The 25,041-nt window shown below is 42.5% G+C and overlaps 1 protein-coding gene across 1 annotated transcript; it reads right to left on the bottom strand.

Annotated features, from left to right (window-relative positions):
• Positions 1-484: 484 nt before the first annotated feature.
• On the bottom strand, positions 485-24,274 carry kctd9a (potassium channel tetramerization domain containing 9a). Its single transcript, XM_084323425.1, has 12 exons — positions 24,137-24,274; positions 23,720-23,841; positions 19,447-19,490; positions 19,223-19,319; positions 14,573-14,631; positions 13,574-13,702; positions 11,713-11,780; positions 11,513-11,608; positions 9,798-9,947; positions 9,559-9,664; positions 9,071-9,204; positions 485-2,147 (listed from the first exon to the last, which is right to left on the bottom strand). The coding sequence occupies exons 1-12, from the start codon at positions 24,182-24,184 to the stop codon at positions 2,031-2,033; spliced, it is 1,170 nt and encodes a 389-aa protein (XP_084179551.1). The 5' UTR covers positions 24,185-24,274; the 3' UTR covers positions 485-2,030.
• Positions 24,275-25,041: the final 767 nt, after the last annotated feature.

Below are 25,041 nucleotides of genomic sequence, written 5' to 3'. Positions count from 1 at the left end.
GTTATTATGTTATTTGATACTATCTTGTCTAGCACAGTCTCTGGAGCGTAACAGTAAGAAGCATTTTGTATGAAAGTATTCTGTACTTCTGTATGACAACTATTAAAGAACTTGATACAGGTACAATACAATAACAACTCATACTGTGTACCTATACAGGTACAATACAATAACTCATACTGCGTACCTATACAGGTACAATACAATAACAACTCATACTGTGTACCTATACAGGCACAATACAATAACTAATAACTCATACTGTGTACCTATACAGGTACGATACAATAACAACTCATACTGTGTACCTATACAGGCACAATACAATAACTAATAACTCATACTGTGTACCTATACAGGTACGATACAATAACAACTCATACTGTGTACCTATACAGGTACATTACAATTACCTCTTGTTGTTGAGCTGTATAATATAGGCAAAGATGACAAAGTCCATAATCTTCATAAGTTTATTTATAACAGTCATTTATGGAAATACATTTCCTTAGTAGAGTGCAATAATTACAGATGGGGAGGACTACGCCACACCCGGTCGTTAAGAACTGAACTTTGAACTCTGAATACAGCATGACGTATCAAAATAAATAAACCAGAGCTCTGAAAGTGATGATCTTTAACACAGAGCTGCAATACTACTGCATGATTGCCTTCATCAATCATCCTCACAGGCTGGGTACCTAGTATTGACGGGAGGGGATATTGCATCCGAAAAGCTTTAAGCTACAGCGAGAGAGAAACTTCACCAGAAAGTTCAAAGACAAGTACAGCTCTTCAAACATGCAGGCAGACACAGTGAAGAGTTGAAAAACAAAATTGTTTCCGTGACAAACAGTCCAGCAATAGTGATATTTTATATTTGACTTTTTGATGTTTTTGGAAGCACTGGATTCGATATACATTAAATTACAAGCACTGTACATTTCTTTTTGGGTGAAAAGGTATAAAACACAAGAGCTACAATTTAAACATATTTGTGCAAAGCAGAAATCTAAAGTATGATTAAATGATATGTACTGTAGCTGCCGAGCGACTTTATAGGCCGGGGGGGGGGGGGGCAGTGGCACGTTTCCGTGACAACCACATTCCACCTCACTGGGCAGGTACATAACAGTATAACACATAAATTAGGACACCTTATACATTAACTTTGCCTTCCATTAAAGCGCACGCATTGAATATTTTCTTACTACGTTCCGGTATAAGAAATAATGGGCAACATACTAATAGCTGACAATAAGCAAAGCCACAGTGAAATGCATGCAACTTAAGATCAGTCATCACGGAGGGAAGAAAGGAGGTAGATTCACAGAGCGCAAAACAAAAGACAGCCTTACGAACGATATTCAAGAGTATAGAACAGGAGGAAACTCACAGCTGTAAATTATATATTGCATACTGATTGTGTCAAAAACTAGGCCGTGGCATAGCTCTGTCGTGCAATAAACGGCACATTTCAGCCATTCTGACTGTGTGCTCTCCTATGGCTTTGACTCGCATCACTTCCTGTTTAGAATGTATCCAGCTAAATAAATTATGTACATTTCCAATAGTTACACAGTCATCATAAGTGAGCCCCTTTGATTTCTGCCGCGGCAGTATTGATTGAGGCTCTTAAACGTTTGATAATCATCGACTCCCAGAAATAATGTCAAGTAACATGAAATTTATATAAATGATGAAAATCATCAAAGTGGACAAAGAAATTACATTGGATTGAATCCAGACTTATCTTAAAAACATACACAAGGAAGGAACATTAACTTTGCTTTGGCGACAAACACGAGACACTGCAGAAACAAAACAGAAAACAGATAACCCTGGATATGCTCTTAGTGCAAGAGGTTTAAAGCTAACATAATATAGGTGGAATGCCAGGGATGTGCATAAAACGACCTGCAATGCAAACAGGTTGCAGGAAGCTTGATGGTAGAGGGATTGGGTGGCAGAGGCTGACCGGAGAGTAGAGGGACCAGGGGTTGAAGCCAGGGTCCAGGATCCACAGAGAGTTATCGGACACTCTGGGACATGTGCAGGGGGGTCAGCATCTCCTCGAAAATGGCTCCCTTCACGTTGGAGCCTCTCAGGTTGGCCTCTTGTAGATCACAGCCGGACAGGTCACAGTTCTGAGAGGAGAGCCGGGACAAAACTATGAGCCAGAATAGCGGGGCAATGACACGTAAGCGTGCCTTTGATTTTATTAAGTATAATCTACAAATAATAGGTCATCATTGTTTTAAAAATCACAATGTAGACTGTAGTAGGCAATACCACTTAAGAGCTAAATGTACCGGTAATACCAATTTCACAACCATACTAGCAAATGAAAAGAATAACACACATAGCGACACTGAACCGACGGCTGCACTTGCAGCACCAATTTAATTTCTCACACCTTCCATTAGGGCTGGGCGATATAACGATAAATATCGCGATATATTTTAACACTTTAAGTGCCGAAAAGGTGTTTAGGAGTCTTTCCTAGCCATGCTCAAGTTGCAGAGGACGCCCTAACTCGTCTTTAATATCAATATTTCAAAAATCTGTGATCGAAATCATATTTCCCCTCTGCAGCCTTCACACACAGTTCTGAGCTCCTCTCAATCCTCTAGCGGTTCAAGAGCGCCATCTGGTGGCCGATCGGCAGAAGCGCCAAACAGGAAGTCATGTGGATGAAGTGGTGATCACCCATATTACTTCCGGCCACTCTCTATAGCTCCCGCGACTCCATCTTGAAACACTGGATAATAGATTGCTCGCCCTAACTCAATAAACAACGTTATTTGGACGTATATACTATTATACAACCTGGAAATGGACCGGGTATTTCGACATCCCATAATGGAAAAAAACTGTCTACCCCACGCTGATCGCCCAACGGCCCGAGGAGACTGGGGTGAGTTTTAGCGTGTAGTATTACCGTGTTCGATACTAACTGATCTGATGAACATATGACCCACATTAGATGAATGGTATAACGCTGCCCACGGAATTATAAACGCCCCCTCGCCCATCCGGTCAACATCAGATGACGTGTAGTAACTTCCAGAAGTACGTTCAGTTGGAATTTTTTATATCGCGCCGATTGCTAGCAAACTGTATTTCATCATCAATATAATGCATTTGGGGCTATAAATCACGTTCTGGAGAAAGCTGCAGAAAGAGATGAAAACATACTTATACCTTAGACCACATTTTAGTATGAATATGTGAATGAAAAAGTTTAACGTTGCTACACCATGAACAATACATATAGGACCTTGAATGGGCCCTAATAATGGCAATCTAGCAATAGAATTTAAAAAGTTATAGCCCTGCAAAGAAGGGGAACTTCTCCATGTTAAATAGAGCTGGCAACGGATGGTATATCATGAATTTAGCCTTAGGCAATCAAAGTGTTAATAATCGAATGTAAATATCGAATATCGAAATTTTAAAAGAAATCGAAAAATCGTTTTTTTTCTTTTTTCTTTTTTTTGTGACCTGCAACAGGGCAGTTTTAAAACCAGAGACAGTGGACAGACTTGTCTTTCTTGCCTGCAACTTAAAGTAATGGCTTTGCCTGTCCAAATGACAATACTGACCAAATTGAGATTTATTTTTCTCTTGTCCATTTATTTTGTTTGCTTTCTAATTTAAAATACAGTTTGAAACCGTCTGTACACAGTAGGCTATGTGTGCTAGCAGAGCTAGACTCCAGTCATGAGTCACGGTGCACATGTGCAGTGGTTTGTCCACCAAAAAAGCACCAAAAGATCGAAAATAAACTAGCAGAGCCAGAACTGTTCAACTCCCCTGGAGCCACAGCCAGCAGAGAAGCCGGTTTACTTTAGCTTTTAAACCAGCTGCAGCCTGAGAACTGGAGTGTGAGGGGCTGTAACACTAAAGATGGCGGCAATGACAAAGAATTGCTGCAAAATAAACATACATCTGTTGTTTATAAAAAAAAAGTAAAAAAAAAATGTTTTATACTTATAACAATTTCGATAATTATCGATATCGAGAAATATGATAACATTATCATATCGTTATCGCGATATGATTTTTTGCCATATCGCCCAGCCCTACCTTCCATACAAGCTTTTGCCAGACGCACCAAGCTCCCGGTAGCCCATGCAAAAAACTACTTGAATACAAAAACATTTCATATGTAGTATTTCATCTCCCGATAGCCGGGCTACCTAATACACATTTTCTTTTATACCTGTGCAAATTAAATGTAAGACTTTTTAAATACCTTTTAAGGCCTTAAATTGAGAACTATTAATTAAATACTTTTTTTTTTCTCCTTTTTTCTGTGATTTTTCTCCCCATCCAAATTTACCTCTCGTGCCAATTCTCCCTCCCCTGTCCTGATCATTGCTCGCATATGCCCCCCACTGGCCAGTTGTAGGGAGGATAGAAGCCTTGCATCACATGTCCCCTCCGATACATGTGGCACATCTTTTCACCTGCCAGCGCGGACTCTCATTTTTGCGAGGAGTAACGTGTAGGAGGCTCACACTGCCCCCGCAATTTTCCTGACTTTGCTGTGCAGGCGCCCCAACCGACCTGTAGGAGTCGCTGTTCACAACGACCAGACTACCACCCTTCGACTTCCCACCGCTAACTCTGCCAATTGAGTTAGTATGACGGCCAGCCCAAGCCGGAGGCAACGGCGACAGCCGGATTCGAACCCGGTGTCTCTAGCGTTGGTGACGAGCGCAATGTCCGCTGCGCCACCCAGCTGCCCTTAATTAAATACTTTTTAATACGTTTCAATGCCCAGCGGATTGACTGTAGAGAATGATCCCCGGGAAGCTGTGAGTGTTTGCCGCAGCATCCAGGCTAGACCTCGCCGGTCCCCGGCTGTATAGGCAACGCTACGCTTAGCTGCATTATCGCTGCCTGGCAAATGGAAGATATAGCGAGATGAACTTAAGCTTGTCTCACTTCAACCGAGTCTGTGTGCTTTTTGGACAGAGTGCCGTATGGGTTAGAGCGTTAAATTAGTTCTATTCACTCAGTCACGTTTCACAGCGTCTGAAAACTCAACTCTGTTGAAGTTTGACAAGACTGTTTTGACAACTTCAGGGTGAGCGTTCGACAAATAAGTGGCCCCGTTTTATGTTTAGGGTCATGCAGTAATCCAGAACTATTTTATTGCACCGTCTGCACTTTATGCGCTTATTTAATCATTCATGTATTTTCTATTCTACTAAAACTGAATCAACCCATAAACAAGGTGGCCTGTTGGGATGTTAGATCCTAATGTGAAAAACTGTGATTTTATGTGTGACATACATGGGTACGTGGGTTGGTCATTACCATTATTACTGTATTTATGACACCATCTGAACATCAGGTTAGTATGTGTGTGTTGTGTTTTGTATGTGTGATGTTGTGTCATCTCCTAATCACTGTTTCTGTTCCACAGATGCCACTCATCTCCCTGATTGGATTGGTTGCGCCTGATGGTGCACCTTCGGACAGGCAGTGGAGATGGGTGGTTAATAGAGTGGGAGGTGACACACATCGGGGCGCCTCATTCTGTCAATTGCCAGTGACCAGAGTGGAGTGGGGTTGCCATTGTTTTCCACTGTTGTGTGGGATTATTATTGTGCTTATTTACCCCTTTTGGTGGACCAAGTACTGTGTCTTAATAGATATATATTGTTGGCCTATGTGCCACTTCTCTACCTGAGTGAGTATCCTCTTGTTGGCCTTTGTGCCTATTTCCACTGAGTGTGGAGTGATACTTTACTGCCCTTTTGCTATTGTTCCCTTCAAGTGGAACTGTATATATATATGTATTTGTAAACTGTATGCCATTGCCACTTTGTGTGGACTTGTACCTTTGGTACATTCTGGCTGGTTGGTTAGTGTCGGCGGACGCTAATCTAGTTGTTTATCTATATCTCACCTTGTGTGTTCTCCCCTTACCTTTTTCCCTTTGTGTGTGTTCTGGGTTTAAATCCCCTCTAAAATAAACATCATTCTCCCTTTGGGGAAAGCAGTGGGTTTCAAGTCCAGCTACAATAAATATTATTTACCATTTGAAAACGTCTTTGTTTATTACCTACCTGCCCGGGACTGTTTTGAAAGCATTTACTGAGAGAGGCTGTTTTTTGTTCATGTGCAGCCGGCTCCAGTTACTATTTTGTGTAGTCATCAGACCTTTGTACATGACATTATGTCTGCTCATTTTACCCTTGCTTTCTTTTTTTTATCCACTTTTTTCTCCCATTTTCTATATTTTCTCCCATCCCAATTTCGTATCATCCAATTCAACCCTCCCCTGTCACGAACGCTGTTTCTTGCCTCCCACAAGCCGGCTGCAATGTGGACTAAGTCATACATAGCACAAGTCCCCTCCGGTACTTGAGGTAACAGTAGTCACATCTTTTCACCTGCGCAGCTCGATCTCTCAGTGGCGAGGAGTAACGCGTGGGAGGCTCACGCTGCCCCCGACACTTCCTGATTCTACTGCGCAGGCGCACCAACCGACCTGTAGGAGTCGCTGTCCACAACGCCCGATCCCCACCCTTCATTTTCCCTCCCCGTAATACGGCCAATGTGTATTACTGCGGACGACCAGCTAAACTAAAAACAATGTGGAGAGCTGGATTCGAACACGCGAACCCAGCGTCTCCACATTGGTGGCGAGTGCCTTGCCCACTACACCACCTAGCCGCCCCTCATTTTACCCTTGCTATTATTTGACTTATTTTTACTTTTATCTCTACGCCCCACTATCCGCTGGGTGCATACTCTGACCTTTATCATGTTTTGTAACAGATTACAAAAATTCAAGAATTCTATTGGAAAAGTGAGGTTCTGATATGATTTGATTAATATATCTGCATTATTTTATCCCACTTTATGCTTTGCTCTTGCTGCTTGTTTTACACAGATTTTATGTCTTATTTCTTACTGATGTAAAGCACTTTGAACTGCAATCCCCTGTATGAAAGGTGCTATACAAATAAAGTGATTATTATTATTATTAAAAACAAATAACGTGACATACCGTCAGCCCAGGGATCTCAAGTTCATCTCTCTATATGTTCACTGGCCCAGTGGAATTGAAAGCACCTTAGTGACTTACCCACACAAGCGCACTTATTACACACACAAACCGCTGCCAACATATACCTTGAGATGTAAAAATGCATCTCAAAACCACAAATAGTTAGGGCGGCTGGGTAGCGCAGCGGACTAAACGCCTGCCTACCACCGCAGAGACACTAGTATCGAATCCAGCTGTCAGCGGTACCTCCGGCTTGGTCGGTCGTCCATACTAATCAATTGGCAGGGGTCCTACTAATCACCCCAAAGTACCAGAAAATACCCTAAAGTACCCCAAAATACCCCAAAGTATACCCCAAAGTACCCCAAAATACCCCCAAAGTACCCCAAAATACCCCAAAGTACCCCAACATACCCTAAAATACCCCAAAGTATACCCCAAAGTACCAGGAAATACCAGAAAATACCCCAAAGTACCAGAAAATACCCCAAAATACCCCAAAGTACCCTAAAATACCCCAAAGTATACCCCAAAGGCCAAAGTACCAGAAAATACCCTAAAATACCCCAAAGTATACCCCAAAGTACCAGAAAATACACCAAAGTACCCCAAAATACCCCAAAATACCCTAAAATACCCCAAAGTACCAGAAAATACCAGAAAATACCCTAAAATACACCAAAGTATACCCCAAAGTACCAGAAAATACCCCAAAGTACCAGGAAATACCCCAAAGTACCCTAAAATACCAGAAAATACCCTAAAATACCCCAAAGTACCATAAAATACCCCAAAGTATACCCCAAAATACCAGAAAATACCCCAAAATACCCCAAAGTATCCCAAAGTATACCCCAAAATACCAGAAAATACCCCAAAGTACACCCCAAAATACCCCAAAGTATACCCCAAAATACCCCACAGTACCCCAACATATCCCAAAATACCCCAAAGTGCCTGGAAATATACCACAAAGTACCACAAAATACCTAAAATGAAAAACTAAAATGTGCACATTTTGTGTAATAGTGTGTAATAGCGTGTAATAGTGTGTAATAGTGTGCTAGTGTGTAATAGTGTAGTGTAATAGTGTAATAGTGTGTACTTTGTGGTATACTTTGGGGTATTTTGGGGTACTTTGGGGTATTTTGGGGTATACTTTGGGGTATTTTGGGGTACTTTGGGGTATTTTCTGGTACTTTGGGGTATTTTGGGGTATACTTTGGGGTATTTTAGGCTATTTTCTGGTATACTTTGAGGTATTTTGGGGTATTTTAGGGTATCTTGGGGTATTTTAGGGTATTTTCTGGTACTTTGGGGTATTTTGGGGTACTTTGGGGTATTTTGGGGTACTTTGGGGTATTTTGGGGTACTTTAGGGTATTTTCTGGTACTTTGGGGTGATTAGTAGGACCCATTGGCAGTGGTAGCGGGTGGGAAGCCGGCGGGGTGTGTATCCTGGTCGTTGTAAACAGCGACTCCTACAGGTTGGTCGGGGCGCCTGCTCAGCGAGGGAGGGAACTGGGGGAAGTAGTGTGAGCCTCCCACGCGTTACGCTCCCCCGGTGAGATTCCTCGCTGTCAGGTGAAAAGAAGCGTCTGGCTGACTCCACATGTATCGGAGGGGACATGTGATAGTATCCATCAACCCTCCCTAGACCGGCAAGTGGGGGGCAAATGCACGCAACGACCAGGAAGGGGAGGGGGGAATTGGCATAACGACTAAATTGGGATGGGAGAAAAATACAGAAAAAAGTAGATACAAAAAATAATCACAAATAGTGCATTTATATAGCAACTTTGTTCCTCACATTCACCCATTCACACACCGACGTCGGAGGCGACCATGCGCCAACCTGCTCATCGGGAGCAATTAGGGGTTAAGGACACTTCGACACACTGCCCAGGAGGAGGAGCGGGAATCGAACCGGGAACCTTCTGATTATCCCAGACGACGCTCTACCTCCTGAGCCGCTGTCACCCCCATTTTGCTCAGATCTACTTAGTCTGCAATATAATCCCTCCTGGTGTCCTCAGCTCACCTCCAGGTCTGTTCCTGCCAGAGTGGCTCCGCGCAGGTTGCAGTTCTTCAGCTTGGCGTTCTTCAGGGTGGCCACGCGCAGGTTGATGCCCGTCATCTGGCTGCCTTCCATGTCCACCCCCTTCAGATTGGCACCTGATTGGATTGAGAACATCTTTGTTCAAAACAATGTCGCCACTCTGGGACTCTCGCTCTGCTTGCCTTGTCCTCTCTCTCGGGGTCCCTCGAGCCTCTTCAATTAATGAGGCCAATGCTTGAGAGTGACCTCCAACTCACTCTGAAAGTTGGAGGTTCTTCAGACATTTACAGAGTTTAAGAGAATGATTTCAAATCACTGTGTCAACACCGTTTTAACATTTTGTTGTTGATTTACATTTCTATTGTGTGACATTGATTGATCATTTGTCTTTTCATAATTGCGAACCCGCCGTTGCTGTAAATGACTCAGCTTCCTACAACTTGGGGAAAAAGAAGGTTATGCGGCATTACCCTCCAAGTTCGCCTTCAGTCCCGATGGATCCTCAAAGTTGCATCCTTTGAGAGAAGCCCCTTCAGCGCTGCAACAGAGCATCTTCACCCCTTGCAGGTTTGCACCCTGTAAACAGACAAACAAATTATGATCAATATTAAGTCATACAATCTGCCGTATAATAACCCCCCCCCGTCGGCATACATGTATGTGGAATTAATTATTTAATGATGGCGAAGACAAGGCTTTTTGGGCTTACATCCAGGTTGGCTCCAGAGAGATCAGCCCGCTCCAGGTTGGCACAGCACAGGTTGGCATGGGTTAGGTTGCAGCGGCTGAGGTTGGCCATCTTGAAATTGATATAACGCAGGTCGAGCCGGGAGAGATCGGCCCCGCTGAAATTAAGACCCTGAAGGGTCAACAAAAATGACAAAATATTATCTTTGCACAATTCATCACCACAATGTTTATGTTTATGTTTATTAAAGGATCCCCATTAGAGACACATGAAAGAGCCTCTAGTCTTCCTGGGGTCCTGGACAAAACAAATACAATACAATACAAATGTACAACAAAAAATACGAATAAAAATTAAAACAAAACAAATTAAAAATTAATACAAATATACAAATTCACATTATAAAATCTAACATTCCAGTCAAACAAAAATAAAAGATAAAATACACAGATAACAGTTACATACATGACATATTTGCAAGATATCTCTTAATATTCGTTTTGAAAGTAATTTTATTATGTATTGTGGATGAGATGTTTTTCGGCAGAGCATTCCAGAGTGCTATTGACCTATATATATATGCCAGTGAGTTTGAGAAAATTAGATTTTGGTGCTGATTTTGTTCCGATGTTACCAGAAGCGGCCCCTCTAGTGTTATAACCATGTTCAGAAGTAATTTCTAATTGCTGAGCCAAGCTAGATGGCTTACCAGTGCTAATAATGTTCCGCAGTAGCATTAGAAGACTCATCGATACTTTATTTTCAACCATCAGCCATGCCAGATGTTCATGCATAAAACCAACAGCCTAGTGCCAGACGAGCCGCTTTATTCTGAGCAACCTGCAACTTTTTTAAATTCGATTTTGTAGCTGACGACCAGATAACAGGGCAGTATTCTAAATGAGATAAAACCAAAGGATGAATAACAGATTTCATTATGGAGGGAGTGATAAAAGCAGAACACTTCCTAGTCATAAAAATTCCTCTTCCCATTTTAATGACAATATTATTTACCGGTATATGTTTAGACCAAGATAAGGAGCTATCAATAGTAACTCCGAGAAGTAACGATGAATGACTTCCTGTGCAAATTACGTTTGTTAACAGTTGTAATAATAATAAACTGTATTTGTATAGCAGCTTTCATACAAGAATTGCAGCCCAATGTGCTTCACAGCAGAAATGGAGACATAATTTATGAGCATAAGATTAAGAGAATAAAAGCAATGCATAAAGTGCAGACAGAATAAAAGCAGTGCAATAAAATAGCTCTCAGTTCCAGTGCAATAATCATAGAAATAGACATAAAATGAGCATAAAATACAGAATAAAATAGTGCAATAAAATAGCTCTCAGTTCCAGTGCAATAATCATAGAAATAGACATAAAATGAGCATAAAATACAGAATAAAATAGTGCAATAGTGCAGTGCAATAAAATAGCTCTCATTTAGATTAGATTTGATTAGATTCAATTCAAATTTATTGTCATGATACAGTACAATGAAAAGAAGTTTGGCATCCAACCAGAGTGCAAATGTAACAGAAAAGTGCAATAGTAATAATACACAATGTACAGTTGATTTACAGTACAATAATAATAGTGTGGATGTAATGATTCCAAGTGGCAGAGTGTATTAAAAAAAGGCTACATTTTAGAGGTACATTTTTTGCTTACTTTTTAAAAGATTTAGTGAACTAGCCTCCCTAATGTCCATAGGTTCCATAGCTTTGTACCTGACAGCGAAGCTCTGACTTGGTGGGCGTGGCCAGCAGGAAACGCACAAACTCCTTGCGAGAGATCGGAGAGTGGTCTTCGGGGGGCTGCGAGTTCTAAAGGAAAAAACATAAACAGTGAGTCAGCTTTTTTTATTTTATATATATATATATATATATATTTTTTTTTTATTGTTTATTTGGTTTATTATCCATATTACCTTTATTGCTACTTCTAACTGCTCAGCGAGCTGCTCGATTCCAAAGAAGCGAGCCTCCTCCAGCACACCTGGCAGACAGAATAATTACATCATTACATTATTAATCTAATTAAATTAAAGAAGCAAGCCTCCTCCAGCACACCTGGAAGACAGCATAATGAGATAATTACATCATTAAATTATTAATCAAATTAAAATTAAATAATTTTCTCTTTGTCAACATGCCTACGAAAAGACCAAAACCTACAATGCATTTCCTCTACTCAATACTCTTCTTACTCTCTCCTACCAGGAAGTCCATTCCTGTTGTATGTTAAAATCATTAAAAGGTGCACTATGTAGAAAGAATGTCATATGTTATATTTTCACAACTGAATAAACAAACTGTCCTTTGAGGACAATGGGCTCATTGGAACACTGTTAGAGACCAGAAAGCTGCCTGTAAGGTTACTGTTGCAGTGTTGTTGTTGACAACAGCAGGCAACAGCAAACTTTGTATGTAAACTTAAAGTATTTTATATGTTTATATTTGGTTCACAGTCGACGCCCCAAGTTATTTTGTTCTAATCAACATGTAAAGAATAGTTCTAGAGTTACAGTGGTGTTTTGTAAACTAAAAGGCTCTGCAAATGTAAAGACATGTCTCTCGCCAAACTGTGCAGTGCACCTTTAAATAAAGCTTGCAATTACATATTTCCAGCTTGAAATGTTGCAATGTATTGTCGTGAAAAACAGGAGCATTGTCGTTATTACAAATCGTACTTCAAATGATTGTTTACTTTGCATCAAGCTCTATTGATCTATCGACCTACAGTAGTCAACAGAACAGCGTCTGCATTGCATATTAAACTAGAGTCCAGGAAAAAGTACAATACCACAGCGATGAATTATGCTGACCAGAGCAACAGTACGGCTCTGGACCTACTTATAAGCAGGAGAAATGCATTGTAGGCTTTGGTATTTTCATAGGCTATAAGAAAATAATTCAATGACACTGGCCTTTTCTTTTAAAGGAATCTTCTTGTCTGACAATAGGCAGAGATGACAAATAAGTACATTTCTCAAATTGGAGTGTTCCTTTAAACAATTGAAGTCACTTCATCCAGTGTGTCTGATCAGATGACTTGGTTACATGGAGACGGCAGCTGGATTATCCATTAACCCAATGACCCAGATCAGATCACAGACATCAGACTGTTGGATTGAGCCAACTGTTGAGCCAACTGAATCTGATGCAAAGGAGGGAACCCCAGGTAATTAGACGGGATAAAAATGTCAACATCCGTTTAGGCAAAAGTGTTCATAGTGGCTACATGAGTAGAGCTCCAGACTCATGATCGGAAGATCACCGGTTCGAGCCCCGGTCAAGGCCGTTGTCGGAAAGTGGTGTTGTTGTCCAGCAGGGGGCACTCTGTCCTCTGGACTAGTCAGTAACAATACCCCTGTTACGGTGATAGGGACACTGTATAGCCGTCTGATAGTGCCATCCTTTGGATGAGACGCTAAACCGAGGTCCTGACTGAATCTTAAAGAACCCAGGACGCCTATTGCAAAGAGTAGGGGGTTCCCCGACGTTCCTGGCCAAATTCCCAATCAGGTCTCTGACATGAAGGCCACCTAATCATCCCTTCCCCTTAATTGGCTGATATCAATCCCTGTTTCCTGAGCCGTTCAGCCATTGTGTAGTCTAGTGTGATGTGTGCCTGGTGCCAGTGTACGGAAGCCATTGAGCCTGCATAGCCCAAGGTTGAGTGCTACCAGTGGTGGTGAAGGAGGCAATTTTCCACCCTACATTGTGGGGGGTGCTTTGAGTGTGGGGAGTATTTAGGAATGAACACAGGCTTTAAAAGACAACACTCACCGCGTATATTGATGCCATCATTGATAATGAGCTGGCCGTGTCTCAGGTAGTTAAGAATGGGTTCAAAGTATTCCGGACTCCGGTCAATCAGGTACGCCCCGCTCCTGTCCTGCTTGTTGCCCCACACGTCTAATAATAATAATAATAATAATAATAATAACTTTATTTATATAGCACCATTCATACAGATTGAAGCTCAAAGTGCTTTACACAAAAATCTAAAGACGAATAAAGACAATTATTATAAACACTAAAGTAAGGATGGAAATGATGACATTAAAATTATAAAAATGGTAATAAAACAATTATAAGATAGTAAAAATACTAAAAGACAATAACGTATGGGCGGCTAGGTGGTGTAGTGGGCAAGGCACTCGCCACCAACGCAGGAGACGCTGGGTTCGAGCCCAGGTCTCGGCGTTGCTACCAGCTTGGCTGGTCGTTCATACTAACACAATTGGCAGTGTTAGGGGTGGGAAAGCTGGTGGGTGGGTCCTGGTCGTTGTAAACAGCGACTCCTACAGTTCGGTCGGGGCGCCTGCTCAGCGAGGAAAGGATCTAAGGGGGATAGTGTGATCCTTCCACACGTTACACCCTCTCAGTGAGAGTCCGCGCTGCCAGGTGAAAAGAAGCGGTTGATTGGCTACACGTGTATCGGAGGAAACATGTGATAGCCTCCACTCTCCCAGACCGACTGTAGGGGGTAGGTGCGCAGCGACCAGGAAGGGGATTGGGAATTGGCATAACGACTAACATTGGGATGGGAGAAAAACGGATGAAAAAGGAGGGGGAAAAATACCAAAAAAAAAAAAGGCAATAACATAAGACGATAAAAAAGACAAACTAAATAATAATAAAGACTGAAAAATGTAATTGTTAAAATAATAAAATAGCTCAATTAGACCGGAAACAATAAAACATTTGATAACAGTAAAATAAGACATTAATAAATAACAAATAAAATGATAAAAAAAAACAGACAGCTGAGTGACGACTTACCTTTCTCTCGAAACATGTAAGCAAGCATGCTCTCCGGCTCCTTGCTGACCAGAGTGCTCCTGCATGAGACAGAGAGAGGTCATCATGAAGACCAAGAGGACCAGAGAGACAGAGAGGTCATCATGAAGACCAAGAGGACCAGAGAGACAGAGAGGTCATCATGAAGACCAAGAGGACCAAAGAAGGAGGCGCAATGAAATGTAATGAGACCTAAACTAGCTCAGAGAGATCCAACACCCCCGCTAACCTGTGACCCCCGACCTCTAGTCGTGAATACAAAGTGGACCGAGGAGACTCGTGATATGGTGTACTGCCGAGTAGACATCGCATCCAGGGGTGCAGTCGTAATATCAGAACTGCCTGGACGCCACGTGCACGCGCGCTCCCGCGCACACATGTTCCCTCTCTTGCGCACAGAACAGATAATAATAATAATAATAATAATAATAATAATAATTAATTTAATTTATATAGCGCTTCTCAATAACCCGAAGTCGCTGACAATAGTCGGGAGCAAAGTAAAAACAAAGAAACAAAAGCAAAGAGACAAAAACAAAGAAACAGCAAAGAAACTAAAACAAAAGGAACATGAGACCATGGGGGGAACAGGGAAGACAGCATGATAGCACAAAAAGACAGGAGACAGACATCAGTCAGGTTGGAGGGGGGGGGGGGTTAAAGGCAAGGGAGAACAGGTGGGTTTTGAGGCGAGCTTTGAAGGTGGAGAGTGTAGGGGAGTCTCTAATGGACTGAGGGAGGGAGTTCCAGAGTCGGGGTGCAGTGCGGGAGAAGGCCCGATCTCCAAAGTTTTTTAGTTTGGATGTCGGGACAGTGAGGGAGGCAGTGGAGGAGGACCGGAGGGAACGGGTGGGGCGGTAGGGAAGAAGGAGATCAGTCAGGTAGGGGGGGGGCCAGGCTGTGGAGGGCTTTGAAGGTGAGGAGTAGTGTTTTAAAGTTTATGCTGCGTTTGATCGGGAGCCAGTGGAGAGAGTAGAGGACAGGAGTGATGTGTTCACGGGACCGGGTGTTAGTGAGGAGGCGGGCGGCTGAGTTTTGGACCATTTGCAGTTTATGGAGGGAGCGGGAGGTGATGCCAGTGAGGAGGGAGTTGCAATAGTCCAGGCGGGAGGAGATGAAGGCATGAATGAGGGATTCAGCAGCAGGGGGGGAGAGGCAGTGACAGATTTTTGCAATGTTGCAGAGGTGAAAGTAAGATATTTTTACGATGGAGCGGACGTGGGGGTCAAATGAGAGGGTGGGGTCAAGGAGGACACCAAGGTTTCGGACTAGGGGGGAGGGGGTGATGGTGGAGTCATTGATGGTGAGTGTGATGGGTCCGGATCTGGTGAGGGTGGTTTTGGTGCCAATAATGAGAAGTTCCATCTTGTCACTGTTCAATTTGAGGAAGTTGTGAGTCATCCAAGTTTTGAGTTCGGTAATGCAGGATTCGATGTGACTGAGGGGTGGGCTGTGGGGGGATTGTGTACTGATGTAGATTTGGGTGTCATCAGCGTAGCAGTGGAAGTTGAGGTGGTATTTACGGATGATGTGACCAAGGGGGAGAATGTAGCAGATGAAGAGCAGGGGGCCAAGGACTGAGCCTTGGGGGACCCCCTGTGTGACTGGGGAGGGGGAAGAGGTGTGGCCGGAGAGGGAGATGAATTGGTGTCTGTCTGTGAGGTAGGAGGAGAACCAGCCAACTTAGTGCTGTGCCCTCAACACCCAGTTGGTGCAGCCTTTGGAGGAGATTGGAGTGACACACTGTGTCAAAGGCTGCACTGAGATCACAGATGATTATTATGCATAAATAGTAGGAAACATGTTTGTATAGGAAATTACTAGTTTTAGTTTAGTTTTTGTAAATATTGCCTTGAAATAGAGAAGCTGAAAAAGGTAGCAGGATGTAGCCTTCAATATATAAAGAAATTATATTGTCAACAGATATCGTTGAAAAACAAACAATGTTTTAAATGTAATAGTTACAATTTCTTTAATTGAATTAACTTAAACTAGAAAAGTAAATACAAACTAAATTAACAATGTAACTTAGTTTACAGTTTCCTTCTGAAGCACAACTTAATGCCTCATCCTTCCAGTCGGGCCCATTTGTCACATAGTGAGAGCTCCACAGATCAACCCCCACAGGGCTTGTATTTTGGTTTGGCTCTTCTCGTTTTTTGTTATGCTATCGGTATCCTATTATTATGCAAAGTCTAGGTGATAGATAAGTACCGGGTACTTGGTGCACGGCGCGACGAGTCCAGTGAAAACGCGTCCAGTGTGTGCGCGCGCGTGCACATCCGTGCGCGTACTTCTGCTCAGAAAAAACTGCTAGGACGGCGTGGTACCGAGTGGGACCACAACTGCATCACTGATCGCATCAACCTCGCTCACATCCCCACCCAGTGTCCTAACCCTAACCCCACCCAGTGTCCTAAACCCACCCATTGCATAACCATAACCCCACCCAGTGTCCTAAAGCTAACCCCACCCAGTGTCCTAAACCCACCCATTGCATAACCATAACTCACCCAGTGTCCTAAACCCACCCATTGCCCTAACCCCACCCAGTGTCCTAACCTTAACCCCACCCAGTGTCCTAACCCTAACCCAATTCAATGACCACAAAGCATAACTTTGACCTCAATCAGCACCGTCAGTCTTGGGGACTGTTTTTTTTTGTATCCACTTGTTCTCCTTATTTTTCTCCCATCCCAATTTCGTATCGCCAATTCTCCCCTCCCCTGTCTTGAACGTTGCTAGACTATGCCTCCCACTGGTCAGCTGTAGTGAGGATAGAAGCCTTGCATCACGTGTCCCCTCCGGTACACGAGGAGGCAGCCTGTCGCATCTTTTCACCAGACAGCGCGGACTCTCAGTGGCGAGGAGTAATGTGTGGGAGGGAGGCTCACGCTGCCCCCGATACTTCCTGTCTCTGCTGTACAGGCGTCACCCAACCGACCTGTAGGAGTCGCTGTCTGTTGTGAAGGGCCAGATTAAACTGAATATATGTATCGTTTGATATACTTTGTATATTGTTTATATATATACACGGAATATCCCTTTACCTGCGTTCAGACCAGAGTAATATTCGCTCTCCTATTGGACAGCGCCCCCAGGCGCCAACGCGCAAGCCCCCAACGGCAAGTTAAAAGACAACTGCAGGCATGTCAGAACATGCCCAGAGTCAGCGTAGTAATACGAGACAAGTACTGAGGTTGGGACTAGATATTCACTTAAGTATATATATTGGCGCAGGTATAAACAGCAGTAGTTCATTCAGTACCTTACCCACCTTCACCACGAGTCAACGTGCAGTGAAGTGAGCAACCTTGCGTCTAAATAGAGCATTGAGAACCGTGTGCGAATAGAGTGTTAAAGTGTCAGAGTTTAATGAAGTAACGTTGAGTTCGACTTAATCTAATGTGAAGTAAATAGTCTATCATTTATTGTATATCGTGCGGCCACAGTTCCTCCGTGTGTAGCATTACCCATCGGTTCGTCGTGTCTTTAGCTAGTGCACTTATCCAGGCTGTGTGGCCTAAATACGTCGCCCACACCCGAGGAGTCCTAGGCGGGGAACCGTTGGACATGTACACAGGAGAATCGGCGCCGGCGATTGCAGAACCATTCCTGGTTGGATTATATTGATTTGGGACGTGACTACCGGAGAAGAGCATCGTTGATTTCCACTATCGTTTGGGATTTAACCTCGTGAGGATTAGCTGTCATCAATGCTGTCGAGCATTTTGGATTACAACTATTGCTTTTGGCTGCTGATCAAGGGAGTTTACAAGCACTGACTCCTGTACCTGGAGTCTCTTTATTCCCCATTGCATCAGACTGAGTACCCGAACATTCCTCTACCCTCCAGGCCTTACACCCAGGAGGGAACCCATTGTCTCCAGTTGGTACCGGTGTTGCCCTATATAATTGCTCCTATACAACAGGTGGCGTCAGCTTAGACCCATCATAGTATTCCTGCTATTCTTAGTGACTTATGCTCTTGACTGACTTTACGTATATTCTTCGCCATACAAGCGCAACCCTAATTCTCATTCTGTAACCTAACGTTGCCTAATAATAATAAATTACCCTCCAATAGTACTTCTGTGTCAATGCCGTGTTCTTGTGGGTGTTCACCATCTATATTTGATGTACTGTCTGGCCAGTAATTAAAGTACATAACTAGCAGTGGTTTAATCTATCACAATCTTTAATACAGTCAGGGTTTTGTAACCCCTCAGTTACACTGTCCACAACTGCCAATTGAGATAGTATGACGACTGGCCCAAGCCGCAGGCAATGCTGACTCGGGGAGTCGAGACCAGAGTCTCTTGCACTGGTGACGAGCGCAATCTCCGCTACACCACCCAGCCGCCTCTTGGGGACTGTTTTGATCAAAAACAGGGCAGGTTTTTTTGGCTGTCTGTGTGTTGACCCAAGCACCAAGTTTGAGCCAAATCGGATAAAGAAAAGTGGGTCATTGTTCCAGATGGAGGTGAGTGATTACATGACCTCCTTGTGTGAGATCCTTGTGTTAAATAACAATAGATAACTATATTCTAGCACACACGCCTTCCGTTTTATGGACTGCAAGCGTTTTATGACCACGAATGAGCCCAGCACAGGGATTAGGCGCGTACTTACCTTGTGGTGGTAAACAGACGTCCACCGATATTAAGGGTCAACCAGTCGGTGTGCGCTCCCGGTTGCTCCGAAGTGACCTTGACATCATTCTGAGAGTCTGTGTGATGCATCATAAAACACAAAGAAGATGGTGACAATGATGAGGAAGAAGAATGCCGTCCAAGATGCACAATCTGTCACCAGAGTAATTCGGTAAGTAAGGTCTCGAGGCCACTCTGACTCACCGATAAATGGATCTCCCTCCGAGACGTACAGCACGTCGTCGTCCCTTTAAAAATGAACACAGTTCACACAGACAACAGGGAACATCAGTGAATAATACAGTATGCTAAACCTTAACATTATTCCAACACTCTTGGACACTCCATTCCATACACACAGCAATACCTGAACAGCTCGCTCCCAAAGGAGCAAATTTGCCTAAAGACTAGAACCTAGAGCTGCCGCGGTATTGATTATTTCCTTACCGCACAAATTTGCTAAATATTTCCTACCGCCGCGGTTATTACCGCATGCACACAAAAAATAAAAAATAAAAGTTTTAATGCATTTTTTTTTTAGTAGTAGTCTACTCTTTATAGCATATAGCCTGCCTCTAGTCTAAATGTCTATTTTTAGAGGATGACTTTGCAGCATGAATATTGTTTGGGATTCGGCAAGCACGCATTCGTTAAAAGTGAAACACGGATTCGAAGTCTCCCCTCTGTGTCGCGGACAGGGGTGGTAGCGGCGCGCGCGCCGGTTACCCCCCGACCCGTTCTTCTTATTATTATTATAACGTTACTACTTATGATTACAAAGGCATTCGTTTTGTGGCATTACGTTATATAGTTACACGTTCGTATTTACCGGACCATAGCAAGGCAAGCGTTACTCAATTCATATCTCAGTTCCTTTCTTTGCTCAGAGCGTGCAGAGTTGTACCCATTCTGCGGTCTGTTAATAAAGTTTTCAATCAGACAAGTGTATAGAACAAAGGGCTTTTATTATAACATTTCGTTGCAGTAAAATCATTATGCCTCGTTCCCTGAGGAGCGACGGTACGTCGGTAATCCACTCCGGTCTCCGGTGGGAGCTAACGTATATTAGCCGTGTTGTGACTGAGCTCTGATCAATGGCTGAGATTCAGGAAGTAAAAGCACTGCAAGACGATCCAAGGTGTGACGCGTCTCTCTTCTGACCAATCAGTGGTCTGCAATGTTTCACATGACTTTTCTGGTACCCAATAGGGTCGCTTGGAACCTCGATAGAGGAGTAGGGTATATCTGCAGAGCCGCAAGCCAAACGAGAGAAGGCCGGGTACTTTATTATTATAAAAAAAAACAGCGGTGACGCGGTATTCAGCCTACTCTTGCGGTGGGCGTGATGTAACAGCGATACCGCGGTAATGCGGTAATCGCGGCAGCTCTACTAGAACCTGTAATGTAATCAAAATGTAGAACATCGTTTATCTCCATCCATAGCCTATTAATGATGTGAGATTTTGTGGACCACCGGTTTATTTATAGTATAATTTCTGAACCAGGAGAAAACCTGGATCCTCCCACAATCATCTTTTCAACCTCAATTTTGTACATTGCACTAAAACTACCCAATGATTATCTGAGCTGTACTGTATTGTATGAATGAATGAATGAATGAATGAATGAATGAATGAATGAATGAAAACTTTATTTAACAGATTGCAGAATGGGTACAATACAGTACGGCTCAATACACACAATTGTTAAGGGGATGCAGACCAGAGAAAGACGTTTGTCTTGTTTACATCAGGGTCCCCCATTTTCAATTCGTAGTGACATTTATGACAGATACACAACATACATGACATCATGACATTTATGGCATAGGGACATACATGACATACAGATATATAGTACTGTTACATTTGTGACATATACGATATGCATCCTAACAGAGAATATACATACGGTGGGGAGAAAATATATATTTGGGGGGGGGGGGGGGGGGGGGTGGACCTTTACAGTGGCCAGTTTCGAATTGCAGCCTCCCATAGGTGCTCTTTAACACTTTAATCGCCATGGGTTAAATTCATAATTTACCATCCCTCGCCAGCTCTATTTGTCTATGGAGAAGTTCCCCTTCTTTGCAGGGCTATAACTTTTTAAATTCTATTGCTAAATTGCCATTATTATGGCCCATTCAATGTCCTATATGTATTGTTCAGGGTGTAGCAACGTTAAACTTTTTCATTCACATATTCATACTAAAATATGGTCTAAAGTATAAGTATGTTTTTATCGTTTTCTGCAGCTTTCTTCAGAACGTGATTTATAGCCCTAAATGCATTATATTGATGATCAAATACAGTTTGGTAGGAATCTGTGCGAGATAAAAAGTTTCAACTGGAGGTGGTTCTAGAAGTTTCTACGCATCATCTGATGATGACCGGATGGGCGGGGGATCGTTTATAATTCCGTGGGCAGCGTTAGATGATTCATCCAGAGTGGGTCATATGTTCATCAGATCAGTTAGTATAGAATACGTTAGAAAATAACGCCGAATCTTACCGTGGCTTCCTCGCGCCGCTGGCAGATGAGCGTGGAACAGATTTGTTTCTATTATGGGATGTAGAAATGCCCGATCCATTTCCAGGTTGTATAATAGTATATACGTCCAAATAACGTTGTTTATTGAGTTAGGGCGAGCGATCTATTATCCAGTGTTTCAAGATGGAGTCGCGGGAGCTATAGCGAGTGGCCGGACCACATATGGATGAGCACTACCGGTTCAAAGGTTAATATCCGGTTGGCGATCTGCCACCAGATGGCGCTCTTGAACCGCTAGAGAGTTGAGAGGAGATCAGCAGTGTGTCTCAGGTAGGCCTGCCGCGATAAGCAATAAATCGATTAATTTCCGCGATAATTAAAATTAATGCAATGATTTTGACGGGTGCGATTAATTGCTATTTGCGCGTTTGTTTTAATGAGGCGGAACCAGTGCCCCTTGTCAGTCACTGTCCGTGTGGGGGGCCGCTGGCCTTACTACAGAGCACAGCACGGGAGCTCCGTGGGGCAGTAGCAACGCCACATATAGCTTAACTACATTTCTCAATGGTGTTGCTCCTTTTAACCAAGTAGCGTTATTTATAGTGTAACGTTAGATATTTTTAGACCCAAGTAGTTACTCGCTACTGCCCGGAGAAACTGGACTGCTAAATAAAGATGAAAGATCGAGTGTTGATTCTCATTCAATGCTAACAACATTAGCTAAATAGCTAACAAACGAAATACAACGTATAGCATAGCTACAACACAGAATAACGTTAATACAATTACATGCATCATTGTTTACAATGAACGGGTGGGGCTAATCAAAGGACTGGACATGGGGACAAGTTAAACATGAATTAATTTATTATAACGTAGTAGGTAGTTTCGAGTCGTGCTGCAGTGCCTACGCACCACAGGCCACAGCTATTCTATTATATACTGCTTTGATGCTTCCTCCTCATCGTTGATTGCCTGTAGTAGCTGCATCTAACGTTAGTAGCTAACGTTAAAACTAACCTAAAGTTAGTTGTTCACCAACAATCTCAATATTTGTTTTATCATTAGCTCAAAAACACAGAACCGGACGAGACAAGTTGGCCGCTCATAGGTGCCGCTAGGATAATAACAACAATACTTCCGGTCCGGTCGGTGGGCTTCAAAATAAAAGTCTAAAACACCGGAAAAGACGGAGCGGTGGGCTTCAAAATAAAAGTTTTGGGAAATAAATTTCAAAAAAAAAAAATCTCTAACCGGTCGCAATAATATCGCTTATCGCAATATTTTCGGGGGCAATTAATCGCCCAGCAAAATGTGTTATCGTGGCAGGCCTAGTCTCAGGGCTCCGGAAAGGAAATATGATTTCGATGACAGATTTTTGAAATATTGACATCAAAGACGAGTTACGGCGTCTTCGGCAGAATGAGCATGGCTCGGAATGACGTGAAAACTCGTCCTAGGCGATCATAGTGTTAAGAGCGGTTTTGAAGGTGGGTAGGGATTCACATCTTTTTACGGCTGTGAGTAGGGCGTTCCACATTGTTGTGTCATAATTGCGAAATGTGTTTAGTCCCTTGTTTGTGCCGAATCTGGGTTGCAGTTGCACTGTACCCATTCTGCAATCTGTTAATAAAGTTTTCAATCAATCAATCATAGGTGTACCCATATACCCATACCCAGAGTTATGATCATAGGCGTAGGTTTTTGTGGGGGGGGGGGGTTGCAGGGAACATCATGCCCCCCTCAATATTGTCCCATTGAAAAAATATAGGCAAGCTAATATGAATAACAACCCCCTCCCCAAAAGAGGCCAAAACATAAAAACAACAATAAATTGATGCAGAAAAGGCACAAATTGGTGAATTAAGTACACCAGAATGTAGGAAATTAAGTGTTTGACTCAGAATCTCCTGGTGGAAGACACACCAATCCCCCCATGATGAAACCAAACACAAACAATGCACAACGAAGTTGACGTCAACGTTACCTGATGAGGGCAATGTCATCAATGAGACCTCCTTTTCCATTGTATAGATTCACGGCTCTGATTCCTAACTTATTGCTTGCCACAGACAACAGGTCAGACAAGGTTCCATAGACTGCTACAACCTAAAGAGGAAATGGCAGTAAGGTCACACCGGCTGTATGAATCTGACATTATTGCTATATGATCGGGCAAACGACGTTAAGAGTATTTCCTGGAAAGTGGCCGACTGACTACCATCCATACGCTAGCGACTGTATGCGTTATTGATTTATTAAGTTAGGGGAACGTGTGGAAGCTAGTCCTTGTACTGCTATATTTGTGAACGACATAGCGTTGGCTAGCATGCAGTTCACGTTATTCTTCTGCTTCATCATAACGTTAGTCCAGACCACTCATGCGGCCTATGACGATACACACCTTGCCATCTTTAGACGTCCCGTTAACAAACAATGTAACTCTTCTCATACTTCAACTTCAGCTGTTGAGTAGTTTGTTAATAATTTGAACAAAAACGTTATTGTTAGCTAGCTGGAGCAGAAACGTGACGTCAGCAGCGACAACACACAGAGGAGCGCTCGTTTCAATCACCGGGGCGGGGCGGTTAATTTGATTGATTGATTGATTGATTGATTGAAAACTTTATTAACAGATTGCAGAATGGGTACAGTACAGTACGGCTCATGCAGACCAGAGAAAGACTTTCGTCTTGTTTACATCAGGGTCCCCCATTTTCAATTCATCATAACATATATGACACACACGACATACAGATAGACAATACTGCTACATCTATACATTTATGACATACCAGATTTACAAATACAGTACTGTTTGTGATACAAAAATAGTCTAAAAAAGAGAGTATATACATAATCGTGTCGTGCGGGGTGTGAGTAAGGTTTTATATAACTTCCAGGTTTTAGTTCTATGATATTATTAGCAGAGAAAGTTGGGTGTCCAGCGGGAAAGAAAGAAAAAAACATACACATAACAATGTCACTTAGGCCTACATGTTATAAGTATAAAAAAAAAAAAAAAAAATATATATATATATATATATATATATATATATATATATATATATATATATATATATATATATATATATATATATATATATATATATATATATAAAAAGAAAAATACATATATATATATCACATGGTTCATAGAAAAGGGTGACGTTATTGAGTTTATTGTAACGTATTTTTTGGAAGATCGTCATGATTTATTTTTAGATTTTTTAAAAGCCACTCCGGTCCAGTTGGTGGCGGTGTTCGTTGTTGTTGTTTTTTTTTAGAGACGAAGAAGAAGGGGAAGAA

Source organism: Notolepis coatsorum, assembly GCF_963971535.1.
Source record: "Notolepis coatsorum genome assembly, chromosome: 10".
Taxonomy (NCBI): Eukaryota; Metazoa; Chordata; class Actinopteri; order Aulopiformes; family Paralepididae; genus Notolepis; species Notolepis coatsorum.
Note: the sequence above shows the minus strand (reverse complement) of the source record. Positions and strands in the feature narration are given on the sequence as shown.

What these genes read in the sequence shown, in the direction of transcription:
- kctd9a (XM_084323425.1), bottom strand. Translation starts at nt 24,184, where the DNA reads ATGAGAAGAGTTACATTGTTTGTTAACGGGACGTCTAAAGATGGCAAG. An exon ending in GATGACATTGCCCTCATCAG is followed by an intron (nt 19,491 to 23,719) that starts GTAACGTTGACG and finishes TCATTTTTAAAG; the next exon opens with GGACGACGACGTGCTGTACG. An exon ending in AGTCAGAGCTTCGCTGTCAG is followed by an intron (nt 9,948 to 11,512) that starts GTACAAAGCTAT and finishes TTGACCCTTCAG; the next exon opens with GGTCTTAATTTCAGCGGGGC.